At 44.9% G+C, this 23,954-nt stretch overlaps 1 protein-coding gene across 6 annotated transcripts in view; it reads left to right on the forward strand.

Annotated features, from left to right (window-relative positions):
• The window catches only part of KALRN (kalirin RhoGEF kinase), a 508,531-nt gene that overhangs the window by 480,311 nt on the left and 4,266 nt on the right, over positions 1-23,954 (forward strand). For all 6 annotated transcript variants that reach the window (XM_039381883.1, XM_039381881.1, XM_039381876.1 and 3 more), the window contains 10 exons: positions 325-384; positions 10,564-10,591; positions 11,060-11,231; positions 13,369-13,490; positions 14,882-15,013; positions 16,734-16,898; positions 17,758-17,836; positions 18,987-19,187; positions 20,114-20,252; positions 22,501-23,038. In XM_039381883.1, coding sequence (XP_039237817.1) covers positions 325-384; positions 10,564-10,591; positions 11,060-11,231; positions 13,369-13,490; positions 14,882-15,013; positions 16,734-16,898; positions 17,758-17,836; positions 18,987-19,187; positions 20,114-20,252; positions 22,501-23,038 — 1,636 coding nt within the window. The remainder of the gene's footprint in view (positions 1-324; positions 385-10,563; positions 10,592-11,059; positions 11,232-13,368; positions 13,491-14,881; positions 15,014-16,733; positions 16,899-17,757; positions 17,837-18,986; positions 19,188-20,113; positions 20,253-22,500; positions 23,039-23,954) is intronic.

Below are 23,954 nucleotides of genomic sequence, written 5' to 3' on the forward strand. Positions count from 1 at the left end.
GCCCTGCAGCGCCGAGGAAGGACTGGGCCCACGGGAAGCAGTTGCTCCAGCATGGTGGCACAGTTCTTCTTCCTCTTGCTTCCTCCTTGTTTTTACTACCTGAACAAATTGCAGAATCACTGCTGCTTCTTTGGCAAACGCATGTCTTTGCCCTTGCTTCCCTTGTTTTGTTGTCAGTTTGTTTTTAGTTTGTTTTTTTTAAGGAGCATTTTCTCTACTGTTACCCATTTCCATGCTGCTCACAACTGTGCTGCTCTGCCCTGACTAACCAATCTCTTTTCTAATCTCTTGTTCTCTTTCTTCCTCTTCATGCTGCCAAACAAGGAGACAAACAGCTCAGAGGAATCAGAGTGTGATGACCTTGACCCCAATACTAGCATGGAGGTAGAGACAATCATCCTTGTGATTATTTTTTTCCCAAGAAAATTTTCCGTTTTGAAATGCCTTTACTGAAAGGGGAGCTGGTGGATCTGTATCACTTGCAGACGTGTGCCAGTTCAGTGTGAGTCACACAAAGCGACGATTCTGGGTTTGCCAAGGGCTGGAGTTTGGGCTGCCTTTGTGGTGGGAGCAGTGGAGGAAGCTGAGGAACAAGCTCCTGCTGAGCTAGAGGCTCGTGTAGTCACCTTCAGTCACTGTTTTCCACCTGGTACCTCATTCCAACAATAATGCGTGTGTGTCAACTCTGATAAACATAGTAGCTTTTTATGTTAAAAACAACCCTTGCCCTGGCTGAGCTGCTGGTCAGGCCTCTGTTATAAATCATTGGAGCAAATGTTGTTCTACCACAACCAGCGCTTTAAACTATCTAGAAAATCAGAAAAGACAATGTTTCCTTTTTCTTCTAAAAGAGTGGGAAATTGCATTTCTGTCAGAGTACTGAAGGACAATGGTAAAACAGTTGTGTGAATGTACTCGTATCACAGGCAAAGCTGATGCAAATAGATGAACTCAAGTCATGGTACATTATGCTACTCTTTTTCCAGTGTGAAACCACCAGTTCTAGTGGAGTGCCTTGTTGAGAGAGCCTGAAGGAGGTTAAAATCATGAACAGTTATATATCTGGTTCTTCTCAGTCCATATCTTGCAGGATCCATTTTTTTTTCTGTGTATAGTGACCACGCCAAGCATTTCTATACATTGTACCAACACTGAAAGAGGTTCCTGCTGAAACAGGCAAAGACATGGCTCAGAGATGTAGTAGTTTTGTGGCAATGACAGGCCAGGTCACTGGAGAGCAGGGATATCTGTGTCCTAGCAGATCTCCCGGATGCTGTTAGCCAGGCTGCACTATAAACATCCTGCAAAAGAAAGCTGATCCTTCTCCTGGAAGGAAAAAAAAAGAAGAGGGAGAAGTGTTTTCAGGTGCACCACCTTAGCTGTTAACCTGAAAGGTTGCTTTTATTTTAATTGTGTTGGGATGTGTACTAAAGGAAAGCTTTTGACCCAGCTGACATCCTGGAGATTGAATTGTCCTTACAACTAAAGCTGCATTATTCTCAGGGGTGTGTTTACATTTTCAAAGAGCGTTTTGCCAGTCACAGGTAACAACGAGAAATGTATGTGTTTGTTAAAAGGCAGTGCCCAGTTACTGCATGGGAGTCTGTGCAAGCTTTCACTCACTGAAAATTGTCCTGTGGGGTAACAGGTGGCTGAGACACAGGTGTATTGTACAGAGCTGGGTAAGAATCACTGTTCTTTTTGAAGAGGATTTCTGTGTTTTGACTTTGCTCAATAGGAGGAAAAACAGATGTTTTAAAATTGCCAGTGGGCATATCTGAGTCCTACAGTATTGGCATTTCTGGTTAGTTCCAGCATACTCCACATGGGTCTTTTTAATTGTTTGATTTGGGTTTTTACCATGGTGCAGTCTACTGTTCTGAAGTTCAGGAGAAAAAAGCGTTTCTATTTAAATCAAAAGACATTAATGTGAAGTCTTAGCTATGATATCAATCTGTTATTGGGGGGGTAACTATGTGCCTGGTGTATGACTCGATTTACACTCAGAAACCACATCCTGCATCTCCCAGGTCACTGGCTGGAGGTGCTAGTGTCACTGTGCTGAAGTCCCCAGGAGCCACACTGTTCCTCATGGCTTGGAAAGCTCAAATTGGCTTCTGAGAAAAACTCTCTGGGGCTGAGCAAATGTTTAAAATGGCAGAGGGAGAGAAATTAAGAGAACAATTGTGGGGGTGACTTGCTAAGGTCACACTGTCCTCCAAGGAGCAGTGTGGCCCTTGCCTTGTGCTGAGTTTAGTACATCTGCAGCCTGGAGTGAGTGTGGTCAGCTCGTTGGTCTGACTAAGAAATCCTGGGGCAGGGGATTGCTGGTATCCAGTATAAACTAAACAAAATCATCTGGAGTGAGCAAAGCAAGGACAGGCTATTAAATGCTCGTGAAGACCTAGAAGAGGCCATGAGAAGGTCTGATCTGTAAAGGTCTGGGGTATTCACCTACTGGGAGCCATAGTTGTTCTCCCTTTCCTTTCCTTTCGAGTGTTTTGATTCTCCTTTTCAAATGTGTTACAAGAAATTACCTTTATTACAGCCTTGGAAGCCAAAGTCTTTTCTCATTAAAACAGAGGCAAGACGAACTACTTCCACCACCTGAGTCTGCTTCAGGGCTTCATCAGTGTTCTAGGCTTTGTGTACTAGGCTTAAATAACTGTTAAATAGCTGTGCTGCCCCTCCACCCCAGCCTGTGTGTGCAGTGAACATCACCATCTCACCTGGTTTTCCTTTCCCTGCTCTGCATGGTACATCCCAGCAGAGCCATTGGTGACCTCCCAGGGCAGTTGGAGAAAACATGACCACCTGCCCAAGGAGGAGGAAGACCTTGTCCTCACACTTGTCTAGGCTCGTGATGGATTTTATAGACACTGGGAGTGCTGTGTCCCAGCCATCAACATTCAGAGGTGCATGAGGCCCTTCCTGTGTCATTAAGGTGGAGTCATCTGTAGCTGTCATTACAGCCAGGTAATAACAGGGCAAGTCACCTGGCTTCTCCTATAGGACTGTCACCCCTGACATCCCTCTTCCTCCCACTATGCATGAGAACGTGCACCCAGTGCTGAAACAGAGAGAGCAGTCTCTAAATGCAAAGCAGACCTATTAATTACATGGAAGTGTCGGTGCAATTTGCCTCCAACCTACTCACTGTGTAAGAAGTTGGTAAGCTGGTCATACTATCCATGAAGTCCCTCAGGTACTGTGGCTTTTCAGATCTTGCTTGGCTTGCTATTTATGAAATACCACAGTAAATTCTGTTCAGGAGATTCCAGATTTCTGAAGCACTTTGCCTTTGTTTCAAGGGGACACACAGTCAGAAAGAAATGTGGAAAACATACATCATGAGAGCAGGAAACTGAAATTCTGGGTGACACTGCTTAAAGGAGCTAAAAATGCCATTACTGGGGTTTTGCCCACACAGAGACATGCTGGCCTCGGAGAACTTCCCATTCATTGTAGCTTTAACTAGAAATAGTATCTCTTGATGACTGGCTTTTTTTCCTCTTTGTTTATTAATATGTAATGAAAGTGCATGAGGGTGGAAATGAAGTTTGATTTTTACCTCTAGTTTTCTGCTTTATGCTGTAGTTTCACAAAACAGAAGGCACAAACTCATCTATTAAATATGTGAGTGTCGGAGCAGGCACTTAAGGAACATGTGTAGCCACGTGAGTGATAGGAGTAACCTATATTTAAGGAAGATTGGAGACTCCCTTTCCACATGTCTGTAGTTAATTGCACAGAGACAGACAACTCCACTTCTGGGAATAAGGTGTATGCCCTTGTGAATCAGCAAATATCATCCACCCCTGAGTCTGGGGTCCTGAACAGTGACACAACTAATTGTCCTACAATTCTGTGTCGTAAAGTCTCATTGGGTTTTGATAATGCTAAAGGGGTCATAAGTCAGCTGTGCAGATCCCATTGGGCTACCTCTCCTGTCTAAGTGAATGATCTTCCAGCAGTCTGAAGGTCTGACTGAGCTAAATCTCACTGAATCCAGCAGGAGCTTCTCCCAGCTTTGGGATGGACCCCACACATCTTGTTTTGCACAGCAGGACTCCAACTGCAGCGCGATACAAGTTCTGCTGGTGGACACATGTCTGTCACTGAGCCTGTAGTGTTTGTTCCTCTGTGTTAGGAAAGATGAAACCCAGGCCTGCCCTGAGTCACTGGACATGCCATCATTAGATTAGTGAGCTGGGCTGTTGCCAAGGTACATATGCTGGGCTTCTTAATCTGCTTTTTTCAGTTAATGACATTTTAGCGTTTTAGAACTACTCAGAGACACTTAAAGCAAGATAAGCACTAGGAAACATCCTGTAAGGATGAATACTGTGTTGAGTAAGTAACGGCTTGGTGGATACAGCATTGGCTCCAAGTCAATACTCAGCTCAGGCCAAGAATTCCCAAGTGCTTTAGGCAAATACCTTCACCCCCTGCCTGAGGTTGTCCATCTCCAGAGCAGATCTAAATACTCTAAATCTAATACTCTCTTGGCAAAATCTTGTACACTACTGGAAAGAAAGCCTTTCCTGACCTGTTATTACAGTGTGAATGATTACAATCCTGAGAACTCCCTATGTTTCCCTGGGACAGCCTCCATGGGCAACACCACTGTGCTGCTGCCCTGCCCTGAGTAGCCAGGGATTGTTGAGACAGATCAGGAAGGTGGCTCACCAGGTGTGACATAGCCTGAGCTTGCAGCACAGACATGGTGGTTTAGCTTTTGGAAAAGCAAGATGTAACACTTTACGTGCAGGAAGGGGTACAGTGCTATGAAGTGGTACCTGGAGTACAGACATCCAACAGCCTCAGCCATAGAAGCAGCCAGCCATTAAGGCCTTGCAGCAGGAATCTGATGAGGATGAGAGGTCTTCTGACTGTACAGCAGTCACCATTCCTTGTGGCTTCTCCCATCACTCTCAAAGGTAGCTGAGCCCATCCATGCTTGGGTGCCAGAAGGCATCCCCCATCCCTGCCAAAAGGCTGATGCCATGGGACATTTCACCAGATGCCATTTTAAATTATATTTTTTCTTTGCTGGCATTTATCCATGTGTGATGGAATCCTTATTTGCTCATTTTATCAGGAACTTCCTCTTGTTAATTTGTTTCTCTTTTGGGGAAGGAGAGGCTGGTAACACCATGAGCTTGTCACCCCAAAAGTCTCAAAGTAAAAGTTGACGTAGTCAGTGATGAGTGATAGATCTTTTCCTACAAATTGGAGTTGGCTTAATTTCTCTGTAACTAATTTCTGGGAATCGTTAATTTTTATTTTTTTTTTTTTGAGTAAGGGAGCAAGGAATATGATGCTGACTCTACTATCAGCATGTGCAAATGTGTCAATATTTTATTTTAACTCGGTGACCAAGAGGTGCCATGAAGTGTTTACAAAATGCTGAGCTGCTTGTCTTGGAGTAAACATGCCCTCTGCTGTTTAGATGAAGCACAGGTCTTGTTTCAGAGGGCTTGGTTTGCAGCCTAGCCTTATGCTTTGGGGGAAAAAGAAATGTTCTCACTCCTGGTTTTGATATGCACCTCTGAAATTGGATTGAAACATAGCATCAGAAAAATACAGGCATCTGCAAGACTCTTCTGTGCATTGGTGTGTCTGAATTGGGCATAAGCCTCCTTCAGGGAAGTGGAGTAGGAATGGCAAGGACATTCTCTGCAATGGAAAAGCAAACTCTGGCCAAGGTGAGAACCCTCTCAGGCAGCCGAGCTGTGCTTTCAGAGCATTTCGGGACCAGTGGCTTCTCACTCCCCACCAGATAAAGCATGTGTGCACAAATGAAAGATAAGCTTTTGCTAAGAATTAGGGCAGTTGGAGTCGCTTTGGAAGGGGACTTGGCAGTTACTGCTGCAGATGCCTTTCTGTCTTTATAACATGAGCTTAAGAAATGAGGAAAAAAGTGGCCCAATACTGCAGAATGCTGAGTTGTTGGATGAAGCACCCATGCCGCTTTTCTAAAGCCTGACTGTTGAGTTACACTTAATTCACATAGATCTAAGTCTCTTAGATCCCTGCAGGTCCTCAAAGGCATTCAAGTACGTGTCTCATGTGCCTTTCTTGATTTGAGTCCTGAAACCATGCAGGCTGGAGGAGGGAGAAGGAAGGTCTATTTCTGACTTTTTATTGAATAACCCTGAAACATCTCCCATTTCTTTATCTCACACCCCTCCCTCCAGCTGCCTGTCTTTGCCTGATCAGTGTTAGACCCCGCATCATTTGAGCAGAGGCTCTTTCATGTTCTCCCTTTATCACCTTGTGTAGGGTTTCCATTTTCAGCTCTCACTGTATGGGAAACAGAAACTCTCCTGGCCGTGGAGGGAGCCTTGCAAGTTTTCACCTACGCTGGATGAAGCTACAGGTATTTCATCCAGTGGAAAAAAAAAATCTATCTCATTTCAATTAAAATTTTGTTCCAAGAAAAAAGAGCAAGCTGTGTTTCCTACCTGCTTTGCCAACTAAGTTTCATCCCTTAGGGTTTGTGTTTGCATGGTATGGACTGACACTGAAGATGGTGTGAGAAGGTTTCATGTTGGGTAGTGAGTTTGTTTGCTCACAGGCCAGACTGGCAGCCACACTGGGGCAGGTGGTGTTTGCTGGGATTTCTTCAGGGAGCCTTTGTCAGCATGAGACCCTGGCCCACCTTCCTCTGCTTATGGCCCCATGGCCAGGTTATGGCTGTCAGGACTGAGCCTCATATTGCTTTTTAGAGAGAAGTAAAAATCCACAAAAGCCACATATCCAGCAGGGTTTTTTCCACCTGTTAAAGCAGTGCAGGGCATTCCTTGAGGCAGTGATGCCCAGAAGCCAGGACTCCTGCATCCCCACAAACACCACTGCTGCCCTTCATCTTGTGTGGGAGCTCCCAAGGATGGGCAGGGGCTTTAAAAAGGGGGGAAACGTGCTGGAGAGGGCAGTCTTTCAGATCCTTTTTTCTGAGGGAGAAGTCACCTGGATTTGGAGCCCACCATGTTGCCCATGCAAACATCCCTGGCAGCATCATGTGCTGCAGGTGCATGTGGTGACCCCTGAGCCTCAGTGGCTGCAGGGGACCTGCACCCCCTGCCCATAATCACCATGTCAGTGCACAGCACCTCACCCTGCTTGCCAGAAGCCCATCTGGGCCCTTACCCACAGGGATTTCTGCTCTTCAGAGCAACCTGGCCTGGCTTTCATCTCTCTGCAAATCCCTGAGGAAGAAAGAGGAAGAGAATTGTGAAGAGTTACTTCCACGGACTTTAAGATCTTTTCATATAGCTTTTTGTACAGAGCATCATTTTAAAGAGATACTTGGCAAGTGCATCCACCAGGGAAACCAGCCCTGGCACCAGCAGGAGGCTCTGTGCGAGCAGTATGTGATTCCCATCCTCTGAGGGCAGTGAGGCCACGCTCTGGAGCCCCCTCTCCACCCATGGGAATTAAAAACCTATTTGGCAAATGAAGAAATTGTCTCCAAAGGTCTCGCATTTAGTCTAGAAGGACTCTGGAGGCTGCTCTCTCCTGCTATCCACCCATAGCCTGGAAACCCGGCCAGCCTGCAGAGAGAGGCAGCAAACCCCCAGGGCCTGGGAGCAAATGTGTGAACCAGTGGATCTGGCTGTGAACTTTTGCTTTCCCATTTCTACCCTTCTCACCCCATCATTTGACCCCTTCCTTCAAAACAGACCAAATCCTGTTCCCGAATTAAGTGATGTGCTTTGGTAGCACTTAAACATTCTCATGCAAACAGACTTTTACTTTTTTCTAAGCTTACAGCAGGCAAAAGCTGTGACGTGGCTGTGGGGGTTTTGTTAGGTAACATTTGATTAATTAAAAGATGAAGTTTTGGGAGAGAAAACGTAAATTTTACCCACAAACTCTTCCAATATTATCTAGCAGTAATAATTTTATTTCTGCTATTCCCATGGTGAAAAAAACATCGGTAAGGCAATTATTATAAATTATTGTACGTTGGATGTCACTAGAAATGTAGAATTCTTTATTTGTAGGTACATTCATTACATTCATCATTGTAGTTGCATCTTCTAATGAATCCTTTAGAGTTATAAAATTAATATAAAGTGTTACGGGTGTTTCTTTCTCCTGATCTCTAATCCTACAGGGATGGAGATCAGTGAATAATAAGGGAATTTAGTACATGCTGCAGGGAAGGAAGGGGAGAGCTTTAGAGGATGGATCTCTATTTCAGTTAAGCCAAACACTACAAAAATGAAGATGTATGTGCAAATGAGCTGATGCCTGGGGTTACTCTGAAAAGTAGACTGAAAGTACTACTGAAAAGTAGACGGCATCTCTGTGAGGGAAAGTGGCAAGCAATGGTATCCACAGAACAGCTTTTTCTTTCTTTGCTCTTTTGTGTGAGCAATACAACTTGAGATCCATCTCTCTTTCTTCCCATGCACAGAGGGGAGAGAGGATGTTCTTCATCCAGTACCCCATTGTGCCCCGATTTCTTCCTGTCTGCAGGGTCCTGGGGGCCATATGTGAGTTCTGGACCCTGTAGAACTACAGTTGTTGCCTCTGAGTCCCTCACCCTTTCAGAGGTTTCTGGGCTGGGTGGCCAGAGGTTCATGTCCTGGCGTCAGTGCCCAGCTGCACCCTTCAGATGGGACTTCGTGCTTCCCACTGCCTGGGAAACCAGGGCCAGGAGGTGCAGGCAGGAGGAAGATTTGACTCAGGACCCAAAGAGCTGGGCTGGCTCTCACCTGCTCAGGCTCCTGCCAGCTGAGCCAAACCATGCCATCCCATTGCAAGGGTGGCATGACCTCCCCACTGCAGAGATGCCCCAAACATGACTTTAAAAAAAATAAGAAGCTCTAATTATAGTAATAGTGCTCCAAAAGTTTTCTCTAGGGATGTAGATAAAGGTTGCTCCTTCCAGGATGCTGGGAATGATGTGTTTAAAATCTCTCAACACTCTTGGGAGCATGTGGAAGTCCAAACCATCGCTTTTGTCCACCAGGTACAGACTGACTGGCTGTGTGGTCGGGACTGAGACCCGTTTTGCCAGCCAGCAGCAGCCTCCATTTGTTTCTGGAGTGCCATGTGTAAAGCACTGGCAATGACTAGTTGTTTCAGCCGGTTCTGTGAGCCTTCTGTTCCCTGTAGATGTATCCCAAAGGATCAAATTCTGCCTATTGCTAGGACAAAGGAAGCTCTCAGTCTCAAATGGAAAGGAATTTGTTGATGTCAAGTATGTTTCTGTGGGGGAAAAAACGAATATTTGTGAGGGGCAAGTCCATGTTATGCCCAGTTCATTTGGGCTTTGTGGTGGTGATAGGGGAAAGCAGAGCCTGAGGTCTCAGTGCTGGTACCACAGCTTTGCTTGGGGCTATAAAGAAGAGCTGTGGAACCAAAGTGAACCTGAATATGCCCAAGTGCCTCCTTGAATGGCACCCTGAGCCATTCACCTTGGAACACTATTTATAAAGCCAAAATGTAAATATAAATCTTGAAGATGCATCTACCTTATTTTGAATGGTTTTTGCTTCTATTTCATGGCCTGGTTTCTGAGCCTCTGCAAAAACCTCCCATCAGCTTTGTCAGGCCACGAATTAGGTCACTGCTTCATTGGCATCTTCCAAAATAGCTCTGAAATAAATAGTAACAAAGGTATTTAAGGTGAGATAAACCACATTGGGTTTTTCTGGTGTTTGATATGAAATTATTAGCTTGAATTTTAATAACAAGGCCTTATGAGATTATTAAAACTGTTAAGAAGGCTAAAACCCCTATACTGTTGTAACCACAATTTAGGTAGGGTTGATTCTGTGTGTAAGAACTTAGTGGCATTGTCTTTGCTTTTCCCTACTTTGCTACCAGGGTTACATGGAAATAAAGTTAGCACACAGAGACCACAGAGAGACTAGCTTTTCAAGCCTTTGATAACTTGATCAATTAACTAGTTAGATAAAATAATTCCTTGTTATTCAAATATAGTTTCAAGTTGGAAAGTTTCCAGCAGTCCGGTGAAATGAGTGAATTTTTATTCACTGTGATAAACCAAGAGTTGTTGCAGATCCTCACCAGTGGGCAAAATGAAGTATTTCTGGTTTAGTGCTTTACTTTTTTTTTTTCCTGAAGCTGAGCAGAATTTAAAAGACATTTCCCCAAACCTGGTTAGTGGCCAGAGTATTCATGACATGCCCCAGGTATGTGGTGACTGCAGGTGCTGTGCAACACAGGTCTGGAGCCAGGCGTGGGAGGAGCACAAGAAGAGTTGGGAAGAAGAGTTGATGGCTTCAGCATTATCACCCAGGCAAAGAGAAAGCACGTCCACCCTCCTCAGCCTTGGTGCTGTTGCCTGTTACCTGTGATGTTTTATCAGAGTTGAAGAAGCCATAGCTTTCCTTTACTTTCCCAGCTGTGCCCAGGCCTGTTCTGTTGTCAGTAAAGCTTGCTGCACCTTCTGGTTGTTAGAAGGCACTTGTTGCCACTGATCTGTGCTTCTGCAGTACTGGTCAGGTTCATCACCTTGTGAAATCAGATGTTTCTTTGTTACCATCCAGAAAATAAATGCTTTTATCTCTTTGTATTTTGCAGATAATCAACCCCAATTTCATTCAAGAAGGTGAGTTAAGGACAGCTGTGCAGCAGCTGTGATTTACTCTGGTGCCACAGCATGCTCTGCACCCTGCATTTGCAGCAAAGGCAGCATTTGCAGCAAAGGCAGCTCTCCACTGCTCAATCCCCAGGGAAAGTGGGCTTCCTGCTGGCTGCTCAGTCAGACAGCCCAGGGCCACGGGAGAGGCTGAACCCTCCCTCTGAAGGGAGAGGCTGAACCTGCCCTCACAAAGTCTCATCCTCCTGCCAGGGCACAGGGCTGAGGGTGAACAGTTCCCACTACCTCCTTCTCTGAGCTGTTGACAGCTGGCTTTTAATGAAGGGGAGTTTTGGTAAAATAATCCCAGGACCCCCACCTGTTTGGGACCCAGATCCCATAGTTGGTCCTGTAATGTATCCTCTAGACTTGTATGACTCTAGACATCCTCTAGATAAAAGGTGTCATGTGTGTGTCCCCATGGGTTTTTTTTTACAGTGGCTCCCGAGTTTCTTGTGCCATTAGTGGACATCACTTGCCTGCTTGGTGACACGGTGATGCTGCAATGCAAAGTCTGTGGACGACCCAAACCAACTATAACCTGGAAAGGACCAGATCAAAACATTCTTGACAATGACAACAGCACAGCCAGTTACACGGTGTCATCCTGGTAAGGTCCTGCCTGTGGATCCCAACATAGCTGGTCATGATGGTCATGTTCTGCTCAAATATGGCACCAGCCCAGCTACAAGACTCATTAGAAATGCAGTTAATCAAGTCTGGCATGGTGTACAGGCACATGGGTGCACCACACATTGGCTAGAAAGGGTCAGACTTTGGGGCTCAGGTAGCCCTATTGTTTCCTGAGCTGAGTGTGCTGCTGGCAGATGTGAGCTTGCTCCTGTTGACCTCCTGAGCCAGCTGTAAGCCAGAAGCCAGAATGCTTACAGCCTGCTAGTTTGGCTAATATTGCTTCTGCATTGCTAGGGTTTCTCTGCTTGACTTTGATGCCATGCTCACCTTTGGGACTCAAGCAGAGCAAGCCCCCACCAGCTTGCAATACTATTATTGGGCATTTTCTCATCTTATGGGCAGAGGTGGCAACTCCTGCAGTTTTCTGAGCATTTCCTCAGCTGTTCCTAAAAAAGCCCATATGTGCTCCTGGGAAGGCTACATCTGGCTGTGCTTGGACAGAAAGATGCTTGTCGTGATGTTTCCAGCTTGGCTAGGGAGGAGGAAAACTATCTTTACAATAAGCATTGGGAAGATTCAGAAAGATCTGGAGTTGAATTCAGGTCAGGTAACAGCCTGATGCTGGATGCTCATCTGCAGCTTATATAAGCTTATATAAGCAATTTGGGCCAAACTGCAGTGGAAATCTCCAGGAGGCAATCTTTCATTTGAACTTTTCAGCGCTTCTGGCTCAGGCTGAAATGAATCCAGGAAGTACAAAGCCACTGAAAGTGAAAAATGAACACTAAGAGAGAAGGGATTTTACATGTTCAATAAAAAAAAATTAAATATGATCAGGAGCTTTCTTCAGAGACCATTTGCTTATGTGACTGCCCCAGAGCATCAGAAATTGTCTTTAGCCATTACTTAGTAGATCGCCAGTGCCTTATCTTCAGGCTCTGGCTGGGGTTGGGATGGGGGGATTTTTCCATACAGGGTTCTGGTTTTCATCACAGTCCTCTGTCTGTGCGTTGGCTCCCTGTGCACTATCAGCACTTGTATTGTCTTGTTACTCATATACGTTTTCCAGTGAAGACACTGCCTGCCAAGGAGAGGCCCAGAGGAGCAGTGCCTCTTACAGATCTTGCTGGCACGAGTGTCTGGATTGCAGGGAAAGAGGATATTTCTGTCCTGTTTTAAACCAGTACAGTCAGACCAGCAAAAGCTGCAGTGTCCAGACAGTTATCCCAGCAATGTCCTTCTGCAGTTTCCGACAGATTAAGCATTCGAGAACTAGCCTAGTTTTGCCATCAAGGGAACTTACTGTTGGCTCTAAGCTGGGTCTCCAGTACAGCTATAGCAGTTACACAAGCAAAACCCTTTAATTCGGGCCAACTCCCACAAGTTGCATGTTTGAAGACTGAAATGTGGAAACCAAAGTGACTATGAACAGACCTGCTATAAATTCACTAGACTCTGCAGAGCTGTTTATTTTCTCAGATTGGCCCAAAGACTGAGCGTCTCTCACGAACTCGGCGCTGTGCTCTTTATCCCCAGCTCTTATGAGATGTCCAGCCTTCCGAATGGGGGCCTGGCAGCAACATAACATCAATGGCACATGCTCCAGGGGTCCGAAACTCCCCAGAAATGTCAGGCACCCTGTGCTGTGTGACTGCTTTCTGCATCTGCAGGAAGCCCAGTTTGTCTGGTGTGTGTTGGACTTCACTGCAGAGGTACAGCAGCTCAGCATCTCCTGAGATAGGAAAGATTCTGAGATAGGAGATCTTTCCACATATATGGAGTCTAAGCATACAGCTCTACACATGCATAGGAAATGTTCAACTCCTCAACTTTGCTTGCTGCTTGAGTGATCCTTCATCACCTCCTCTGAGGCCATAACAGACAAGCAGATTTGCCTGGCAGGCAATTTGGACCAAAGCTTTCCTCAAAGGTTTAATTAACAGCCTGATCCTGATATATGAGGGGTTGTACTCAGGTACCAAATTGCTGGGGGGATGTTCCTTCAAATAAGTTAACAAGATTTGTGTGTTTGTAATAAGGCAGGGCAGGAACTGTATAAAAACCATTAGCAAGTGAAGCAGCACTTTATAATTGGGGCTTTCCTGCATCCACAGTGAGTCCGGAGAGCTCACCTTGAAGATCTGCAACCTGATGCCTCAGGACAGTGGTATTTACACCTGTGTGGCAACCAATGAACACGGAACCGCCTCAACCTCTGCAACCATCAAAGTCCAAGGTAGTGCATCTGACCTTAACATGTGGGATTTTTCCTGTACAGGATCCCTTATTGGGGGCTGAGAGCACACAGGAACAGCCAGTGCAGAGGCAGCCGGATGTGGAGCTGTGCCAGGTGAATTGAGATGTTAAAATCACAGAGCCATTCCTCAGCCACAGCTCCCACTGATGGCTGAAGGCTTTGCATGTTCTTTGTGCTTGATTAAGTCGTCTGATCATAAACATCACATCTGGGAAATGAAAATGCATTGGCACTGGTTCAGCTCCTGCATCCTGCTCATAGCGCTGTTCTCAGGGGCTTGGTGAGGTCGGCCAGGGGAAGCTCAGCTCCCTTGGGCTGCTGAGTGCCTGGGGAGATGACGCCCCAATTAACTGCGGGAAGCTCTGGGCTTTAGAATCCGCCTGGAGCAGGGGGACCTGGGATCCAGTGACACCAATTTTCCACCTCCACCTCTCTCTAGGGGATAGAGGAGGTGAATTAAGGATTTGGCCTGGGTGAACTGTTCTGCAGGATTCAACTCAGAGACATGTCTCCAAGCCTGAATTCTCAGCATTGTAATTAGTGACCCATCTAATTGTAATAAATACGACATAAGGAGTTGATGCTCATTACCTCCAGCTTGGAGGTAATGTTCTGGGATCTGATAGCATGAGAGATGAGAGGTGCCTGCTGTTTTGAAGGGGAGGGTCCAGAGAAGAATGTCTAACTGGAGACTTACAGATGCAGCAGTGTCATGTGCATTTAGAAGTCAATTTGTTTGGCCTCACCAGATGCCCTAGAGATATAATTTCCCCAATTTATCCAAGCGAGTTAGTGGCTGCACTAACTACTCCTGTGCTGAAGGGAGCACTAAGCAAAGCACAGAAGAATTACTGGTCATTTGTCAATCTGCTGCCAAGCACACAAAGCCTCATACGCACTGAAGAGCTCTGAATTCCTTGCTTGTGTCATTTTTGGACACTTCAATGGCAACGGACTCCCCACCCTCAAAACCTAGCTTGCTACTTAGTGAAGTCCAACAGATCCTCTACATTCCAGGGGTGATTCTCATGGCTGGTCTTACAGGGAGCTCTCTAGGCCTCACAGTGAGCTGACCACCAGCTGTGAGCAAGAAGAAATTCCCCCCATGCTCTAGTACTGTGGGACCATGTTGATGCAGCAAGGCTTCTCTCCTGGCTGCTAATATGGAAGTACCAGCCCCTCAGTGGTAGGTGAACGAGATTGTGACACTGCCTTTCCTCTGGCTGTGCCAGAGTAAACCACAGTGCTCCCTCTACGAGGTGCAGCTGCTCCATAGTGACCTGATGTACCTGATGCACCTGATCTTCAGAATAAAGCACTAGCACTTGTTGATGTGATGCTGGACTTGGTGCTTGTTTTCTCTTCCCAAGGTGTCCCAGCTGCCCCAAACCGTCCTATTGCTCAGGAGAGAAGCTGCACCTCTGTGATTCTACGCTGGCTCCCACCATCCAGTACAGGCAATTGCACCATTTCAGGCTACACTGTGGAGTACAGAGAAGAAGGTGAGTGGTTTGAGCTGTGCCCTGTGGCTGAGAGAATGAGAACAAAGTAAGTCTCCTTTATGTCACAAAAGGTCCCAAAAGCATTTTTACCACCACTGGTGTGCTAGTAGTTGTAGCTTACAGATCCCAAAGTCTTAGGCCAAAAGAAGCCCTTCTATCATCCAGTCCAATCTCTCATATATTACAGACCTTTCTGTTTTCTCCAGTCACTTATGACAAGTAAAGTGTGCTAAGCTAAAACATATCCATCACTGAGGTATCCTTTTATCATTTGCATCCTACCACTAGGTAGAAAGATATCCATCCTTTCTGGTGTGTGCTTCCCAGGAATGCCAAAACCAAATCAGCTTTATTATTTTTTTTATCTGGATAGAGTTGCAGATCCCTGTATATTTCTTAAGCTCAGCTCTGAAATCCATTTGTTCTTAAATCCAACCATCCTTTTCCCTGGAAGAATGAAGTTTTCCCAAGATACACAGGCTCTTGAAAAGGGCATTTGAAATTATTAACATTCCTTTTGCATTCTTCCTGCAAAAGCGTGAGGGTTCCTGGGCAGTAAATTTTGTCTTAGGTATATGGATTCTGGTTTTAACCCTTCGTGTTTCAAAAATGTAGTAAATGTGCAAACCTAACTACTCCATCATATTAATTCCTTCTCTTAGCAAATACTCTCCCTTTGGTCCTCACTGTGCCATCAGTGTAACTGGCATTTTTGTGAGAGAATAAAAGTTCCTCTATTAACAACAGCCCCCAAAACAAACAGCAACAAAAAACCCAGCAGTGGTTTTAGTTTTCAGTATTCCTCCCACTCCACCGGTAAAACTGACTCTTCCCTGTAAAACCAACTTGACGTTGTGAGACTTGGCAATCAGAATTTGTCCACAGTGCACAGAAACTATATGGGTCATGGTAAATAACATAAAGGTAAAAGGCCCTGAATTTACTAAAGATAAAATTTTATATATTCTTGAAAGAAATCACAGTCTGTGACAGGGCTTGGTGTCCCAGGGTTCCTTTTCTGTTCTGTGACCCTGTACAGATGAGTGAAGTATTGCTCCTTTGGATACCACACATTAGGCTTTGGTGGGTTTGTTTCTGATAGGAGCAGAAACACATGAGAGCCACACATTTCTTTGCTGCAATTCTGCTCATCTGCAAGATACCTGTACTAAGCCTCAGAAAGCTGGTTCTCCTCCTGCAGCTGCAGCTGTCACTGTAGCCACCACATCTTCATCTGCAAAAGCATTTGGATTGCACTGACACCCTATCTCAGCTTCATCTGGGACTCCTTTGACCATGGTTTTGGGGCTTTTTTTGCAATATTTCTGCTACTGTTTCTCTTATAGCAGAGTTGTCATCAAATCACCCTCCACTTCTGTGTTATCATGCTGCCCTGAGACATCACTTGCAGCACACAGCCCCAGCACACAGCTGGAGAGATAGCTTGTCCCTGGGCTGCACTTTTTCCATCAGTCAACTGAGGGGCATTTCCTTCTTCAATCATTTAGCCAGATGGGAAGGTGGCTACAACACAATATAGCTTCCTGTGATCCATTTCTGGTGTAACAGTCTGCTGTAACATTGCCTCCTAAAAACCCTGTAGATTTTAACCTCTCAGGGTTAAAACCCAGGATGTGTTGGGCAGAGAAAGTCTTTGCCCTAAATTCAGGCAGTGAGACTGTTTCCTTCAGCTCTCTTTCTCTCCCTATGGTAAATGCAGGCTCACAGGTCTGGCAGCAGTCAGTAGCCTCAACTTTGGACACATACCTCGTCATTGAGGACCTGGCCCCAGGCTGCCAGTATCAGTTTCGAGTGAGTGCCAGCAATCCCTGGGGGATCAGCTTGCCCAGCGACCCATCTGAATTTGTGAGGCTCCCGGAGTATGGTGAGTGGGCAGGGCAAGGAGGGGCTGATGTGCACAGGAGTCCATCTGTGCCATTTGTATGGTGTGCTTTGATGGATCCCAATAAAAACACAGATCCTGGACCTGGTAGAAATACAAGAAAAAGCCTGGGAAATAGCCAGCTCCTGCCACCATTGTCATGTCTTCACCTCCATCCAGGCTCACAGCTGCCCTCTGCCATAAAAGCTGTTTCAGTTTCCTAGCAGGTCCCTACTTTGTATCCCAAGACTATTTCATGTCTTTATCTCTGCACAACAGGCTCTGTGTCCTGGCTGGTGTTCCCCTGCTTTTCCAGCAATGCTGGCTGCACCAGAGGCTTCTGCTGGGCAGCCCAGCTGGAAGGCTGCAATTCCACTTGCAGGACATACCCCCTTGAGCAATGCAGCTGGAATAGGAATGCTCAGTGCTGCAGGAATTTGGGGTACAGCTCACTCAGAACAGTGCTGTGAGCAGACCCCACATTTCCCCATGTTTTAGCAGCTCCAGTGTGTAACCAGGTCTGTGACTGGCTTGGATAGCCTGTGCTGGATGGTACAAGAGCTCACACAGCATAGCTCTGTCTCCTAGTTACACACATGCCCTTAGACTGTCTGTGTGGCCCTTCTCAGCGCAAAATTGCAAGGACAGATTTGAGTCCACCTTATCCACACCTCTCTTTGGCGAGCTCTGGCGTTTAGTGGTCCAACACACTGCAGCTGTGCCTGAGCAGTATGAAACTGGACTCTTAATGGCAATGTTTCCTATTTTAAGTAATATAGTCCCACATAACTTTAAAATATGCTGTTTATATTCCTCAGGAAACTGTCTTTATACTTTCTGAATGTTCTTTATTCTCTCAAAGACTCTGCTGCTGATGGTGCCACTATTTCATGGAAGGAAAACTTTGACCTTGCTTATGCAGAGCTGCATGAGATTGGGAGGTAATATTAACCCTGCTTATCACTGCAATAAAACACTCAAACAATGGATTGAAGCTTTTTCCTTGGAGGAGAGTTTAGGTTTCTTTTGTAGTTAGCCTGAAAATGCTGCTCCTTTCAAAGAGCATTGCACATTAGATACTGATTAACATACTAACTAAATTTTGGGTTTCAAGCTCAGTTCTGATTTGAGGATTGCAACTTGGCAAAATAGTGAACTATTAGGCAGCCAAATCTCTGGAAGCTGGTATCTCCTCTGTCATCTCTGATTTGATGTCATCTTTTGAAGTCATGACAATTTACTGGTTCTGGATAAGCTTAACCTCAAAGACTGAGTTTGCCAAAGCGCTTGGGCATGTGACTGGCTTAAATCACACGCCAAAGCTTTGCTGATTAGGAGGGTCAGTTGAACAGGAGCCTAAATAGGAGCTGCATATGTTGTCATCCCTTGGTGCTCTGTGCAGACAACAGATAAGGGGCATGCAAACAATTCAGGTTAATGCAGTTAGTTCTTCAGCTCAGTGGTCAGAGACCAGTAATTCTTGGGCTAAAAGGAGTCATTCTGGTTCTGTGTAGAATAGAATGATGTATCAGTAAAAGCCCAAGTTCAGCACTGGGTGTTTTACTTTCAGGAACGGTACTAGGCACTAGTCCGTACGAGCTTCCTAAATGCTTTCCTGACAGCTTTTTTCTTAATTTCTTACTGTGCATCTGAAAAGGTGAGACAAACTGTTAGGTTAGTGATTATTTAATAAGGCTGTTCTTTTACTTGTCTGAGAAAGTTTGGTCTCTCTAATAAAGCAACCGGAGAAGGGAGACCAAAGCTAAAAAAAAAAGATATAGAATCTGTAAAAGTGGCAGCAAATTGAACCCAGGGGAGGTTGTTAGAGGACATCAGCATGGCTGCACAAAGCAAAGTGACACCATTTGCTCTCAGTGTTTGCTAATCCCCAAAGAATCTCTACACCCAGGGTAAAAGACGGAGGGCCTTTGTTGGAAAAGGTTATGAACAACTTGTTAAATCTGATTCCTTGTGAAATATTAATGTGATGAATGAAATAACACTTAGAAAATCACTCCGTTATTGCACTGAAAACTAGGCATGATTTATTCATGCGGCCACTTCATTATTCTGTTTTCTTTATCATTTCAGGGGTCGATTCTCCATAGTAAAGAAATGCGTTCACAAAGCCACCCGGAAAGATGTTGCTGTAAAATTCATTAGTAAAAAAATGAAAAAGAAAGAGCAGGCAGCACACGAAGCAGCTTTGTTACAGCACTTACAGCATCCTCAGTACATCACTATCCACGATACCTACGAGTCTCCTACTTCTTACATCTTAGTTTTGGAACTGTAAGTACGCAGAGCTGCAATTCAAGTGTCTGGATAGGAATCACAGCCCTATTAAAGCCAAGGATAAAATTCACCCACTCCGAGTTCAACAGGGCAAAGATTTTGTCATCTGCTTTTTATTTATTGTGATGTCAAATGAAAATAGCCATTTTCTGCAGAGTTTCCACTGCCTTTTCTTTACAGTAAATAAGATTCAGAGGGACAAATAAAACTGCTTTCTACTGTGGTGAAGCTTGGATAATTGTGTCCACAGTTAGTTTGTCCCATTGAATAACATTAGATTTATTTGGGCAGTTTTGTCCACTTTTAAAGTAAATATATATTTTTATATAAATATGTTTCAGCTAGAATAAAGCCTACATCATTCTAATACTTCTTGGTGAAAAGGCCTGTGTAGCAACCATGCTTGCATCTATAAGGAGAAGTAACAACCACAGTCTTTGTTACAGTGTGTTCAACAAAGTATATTTGGGCTATTTGATTATTTGTTGGTACAGATGAATAAAACTAGGTGGAAAACTTTTATTGGGTTAGTTTTCCCACAGAATATATTACCAGCTAAAAATGTCAGTGATTTTTTTTCTGCATTATGCAACCAGCTCTATAAATAAATAGATGAATCCAAATAATTAAGAAGCTCTGTTTTCAAAGGGATTGCCTCTGTCTATTGAATCCATCCTTAAGCAAATGAGTTTACTTTAAGACTGTTGCTAAATTTGTCAAGGACCAGAGATAACAAATGAGGATTAATCATTCTACCATGGCCTGTGGTATCTTGAGAGATCATTAAATACTCATCAGATCTTGCATTGTAGTTTCCTCCATTTTTAGGTCATGAAGTTTCCATTTCAACTTTGTTTTCAAATATTAACTGTTCCTAGAGATACCATGTGATCTTTCATGTGCAGGGTTTGATTTGTTTGTAGGATGGATGACGGTCGTCTCTTAGATTATCTGATGAACCATGATGAACTTATGGAGGAAAAAGTGGCGTTTTACATAAGAGACACAATGGAAGCATTGCAGTACCTTCACAATTGCAGAGTGGCTCACTTAGACATAAAGGTAAGAACAAAACAGAATGGTGCTATTATTCCATGCCCTGGAACAGCGAGTTCTCAGCTGTGCAGACAGGGAGGAGGTGCAGTCTGTACTCCCAGGAGATGATCACTAAATGGACAAGACTGCCTTTCAGACCTGTTCATCAGAGGAAGGATTTACTGACCTGCAGCGCCCGGTTTTTGCCTTCAGACGAGACACACCTGTTTCCTTGACTCACTGGTTTGTTCTTAAGGGCTTTTTGGATTTAATGAAGCAGGAGGATGTCTGAGGCAAGAGCGAGATGTCATTAGCCCCTGACTGAAGGGGAATTATAAGTTAAATCTATGGGGTATGGTTTGGGCTCACACCTCTGCCAACTTAGCCACCAAGCTCCCTGAGCAGAGCTGGCTTGTGCCCAGGCAGCTCAGGGCAGGCCAGAAGGAGCGTGTGTCTCCCTCACGTCTGCACCTGTACCCTGGGGAGCCCAAAGCAAGGGGATGGGAGCGAGCAGGAGATGGGGAGCACTGGCAGGGGCAAAGGAAAGCAACACAGTGCATTGTGCTGCAGAGCCTGAGAGGGGAATTGGGTGGGAAATACAACCAGGGAGAGGTTCAGAGGAAGAACAAACAAGAAATGTAGGTTCTGTGCACTGTGGAGAAGATATTCAGGCATATTCTAACATCACACTCGGATTGGTACAGCTCGTACCTCCTTTTGTTAGTGCACATGGCAGGAGGCACTGTACTGTCCTGGATTCAGCGTTGTACTGCTGTCCTCCCCAACATCCCAGTTATACTGGATGACAGAGAATTAGCAATTGAAGTTATGATCAAGTGTTTTGAGGTTTGTGATCTGCAACATTGATTTTGGTTGCCAGGATATCAGATAATCTATAACTTTTTGCAGACTTAAATACCAATTAAAAATGGAGACAGAGAGATGAATTTTACTTTCCTAAATAGTGACAATCCAGCTTCAAGGAGATCTTTTCTCATGTCTCTAACCCCCAGGCATGTCAGATGAAGTGATACTTTCATTCTTCTGCTGCCTACTACTGCTACAAAAAAAATTCCATTCGTACAGTACCTTATGTGAGAATTAGACACAAAAGGCTAAATCATCCTGGTTTCTTTCTGTAAGATTGTTTGTATTTATAGGACCTGTCAAAAAGTAGGTATCACTTGCAGGTAAGAAACTTCACTGAATACTCGGTTTGATCATAAGATACTTACCAGAAACAAGGTGGGAAGCTAATTTTCTGTGACCTATTTACAGTTCTTCTGAATGAGGGATGCTAAATAAAGCACCTTCTGTTGCTAAGTGGGAAGCAGGAAATGCACTGGCAGTGACAGCAGACATAGACATGGACTGTGTTGTCCCACGATCCAGCTCAAGGACGTGTTGATTTTGTTGATGCAGACTGCACAAGAGAAGAGCAAGCAGAGACTGGAACAGCAGTGTAGTGAACTTTGCTTTACATATATATATAGCCATGAGGCAGCAGTAAAATATGAATGAGGATGAGGGAGAGAAAAAGGGATCTAGAGAGTGTGCAAGAAGTAAATTCAGAAATCATCTCAGAGACAACAAAGGAAGGAAAATTCATGTTAAGTCCCCAGAGCAGAGTGTGTAGGCAGTGCTCAGCACCTCTCACTGAGAGAGAGACTAAAACAGAGAGAAAACCAACTGGGATGAAATGTAATTGCACCCTGGCCTGGAAAGCATGATTGTGTCCTGATGTGTAAAAGTGAACACTGGCAGCTCCATTCATGTCAACTGACAGCAACAGTAATGGCACACATGAGAGTCCTTCCCAGGATATGTGGTAGAGGGAGAAAAGTTGAACATTTACTCCATGAAGAACATTTCTGTTACAAGTTACACACACTTACTTAGCCAGTTGTCATGTGAACAAATGGAATTTAAACTACTTAGAGATACACAAATCTCATCAAAATTTAAAAATCTGTCAGTGCTCTTAATCTGTAGAGATTAGTTTGGGAAAATAAACTGTAAGTATTTGGGACAAAGTGCAAAATCCCAGCGTGTTGCCCTAGTGCAAAAGAGGATGTTGTCATCACAACTTCAGCACCGATCTGAATTTAGAGCAAACAGCAGCTGAGCTGGTTCTTTATTATTCACTCCCCTGATCTCTACCTTGCATGTCTGATTAAATGAGAGTTTTGATTGGCTATTAAACCTACATGAAACCTACACATTTTATTTGCCAAAATATAGTATAATTAAGTTTGTATTATTGTATTTTCAACAGCCAGAAAATCTGCTCATTGATTTAAGAATCCCAGTACCTCGTGTCAAGATCATTGATTTGGAAGACGCGGTTCAGATCACAGGTCACTACCATGTCCACCACCTCCTCGGAAACCCAGAGTTTGCAGCTCCTGAAGTTATCCAAGGCCTTCCTGTCTCCCTTAGCACAGATATCTGGAGCATTGGTGTCCTCACCTATGTCATGTTGAGTGGTGTCTCTCCATTCCTGGATGAAAGCAGAGAGGAGACTTGTATCAATGTGTGCAGAGTAGATTTCAGCTTCCCACATGAGTACTTCTCCGATGTGAGTCATGCTGCCAGGGATTTCATCAACGTCATCCTCCAGGAAGACTTCAGGAGAAGGCCAACGGCAGCCACTTGTTTACAGCATCCATGGCTGCAGCCACACAATGGCAGCTATTCCAAGATGCCACTGGATACCTCCCGCTTGGCCTCCTTCATCGAGCGCCGCAGGCACCAGTACGACGTGCACCCAGTCCCCAGCGTCAAGAGTTTCCTGTTGAGCAGGCTGAACCCAGGCACGTAATTCCTCTAGCCCTGGGGTCCTACGCTGCTGGTCCTGAGGCAGGAGCGCCAGGAGCAAGCAGGCACCAAGCAGATCTGTCTGTACATAGCCCCGTATTTGGTGTTTGCATTTCACCTGGCTTCCCCAGCTGCAGGGTACAGACCACTGCGGAAGTGGCAGTACCTGGGACCAAGGAAAAGGGGGGAATAGCAGCAGGGACCCGCTCCCTCTCTTGGGGCACATGGTATTGTCACATCCACTGCCAAAAGAGGACTGCGGGAAGCAAACACCAACTGGAAACGAGAGCCAAAATTGCAGTTGCCTTAATCTTTGTGAGGCAGCCTTATAAGAAATCCTCTTGATCTTGCTGAACTGAATTAAAAATGTACAAGAGATTAGGAGTAGGGTAGTAGAGGGGAGTGAGACCAGGCTGACCTTAGCACGTACTGCAGAACCAGACTGGTCAGTTTTTGCTGAAATCATTGCAAGCCTGCTCCAGGTTAACAGACAGACTTTTCATGCCCCATATGCCCAGGTCTGCCATGATTTCAGTGGGGACTTTGCCTGCATAGGACACGCAAGATCAGGCTCTAGTCACTGCTGGATCAGCTCCCATGGTGGCATGGCTTAGGTACATTCCTGTGGCGTGGTAATGCTCAGACCAAAATCCTCCATTAATCCTTGGGCTTTCTGCTGTGTCAAGTCAACGTGCAGCACCTTTTGCAGCTATGATTAAGGCAATGAATCACTGGAGCATATAGCTGGTTCTGACTAAGCACAATGGGACTATGATGGTTTTTTTTAAAAGCATTTTATACACATTGTACAGAAATCTTTTGCAAAACCTGTGCATTGAGAAAAGGCTGAGTCCAATTTTTGCAGTATCTGTAAACTAGATGATGATGATGAAGACAATTTTTTTCTATCAC

This window comes from Pipra filicauda, unplaced genomic scaffold (genome assembly GCF_003945595.2).
Source record: "Pipra filicauda isolate LSUMZ 115617 unplaced genomic scaffold, ASM394559v2 scaffold10_size6260569_pilon, whole genome shotgun sequence".
NCBI lineage: Eukaryota > Metazoa > Chordata > Aves > Passeriformes > Pipridae > Pipra > Pipra filicauda.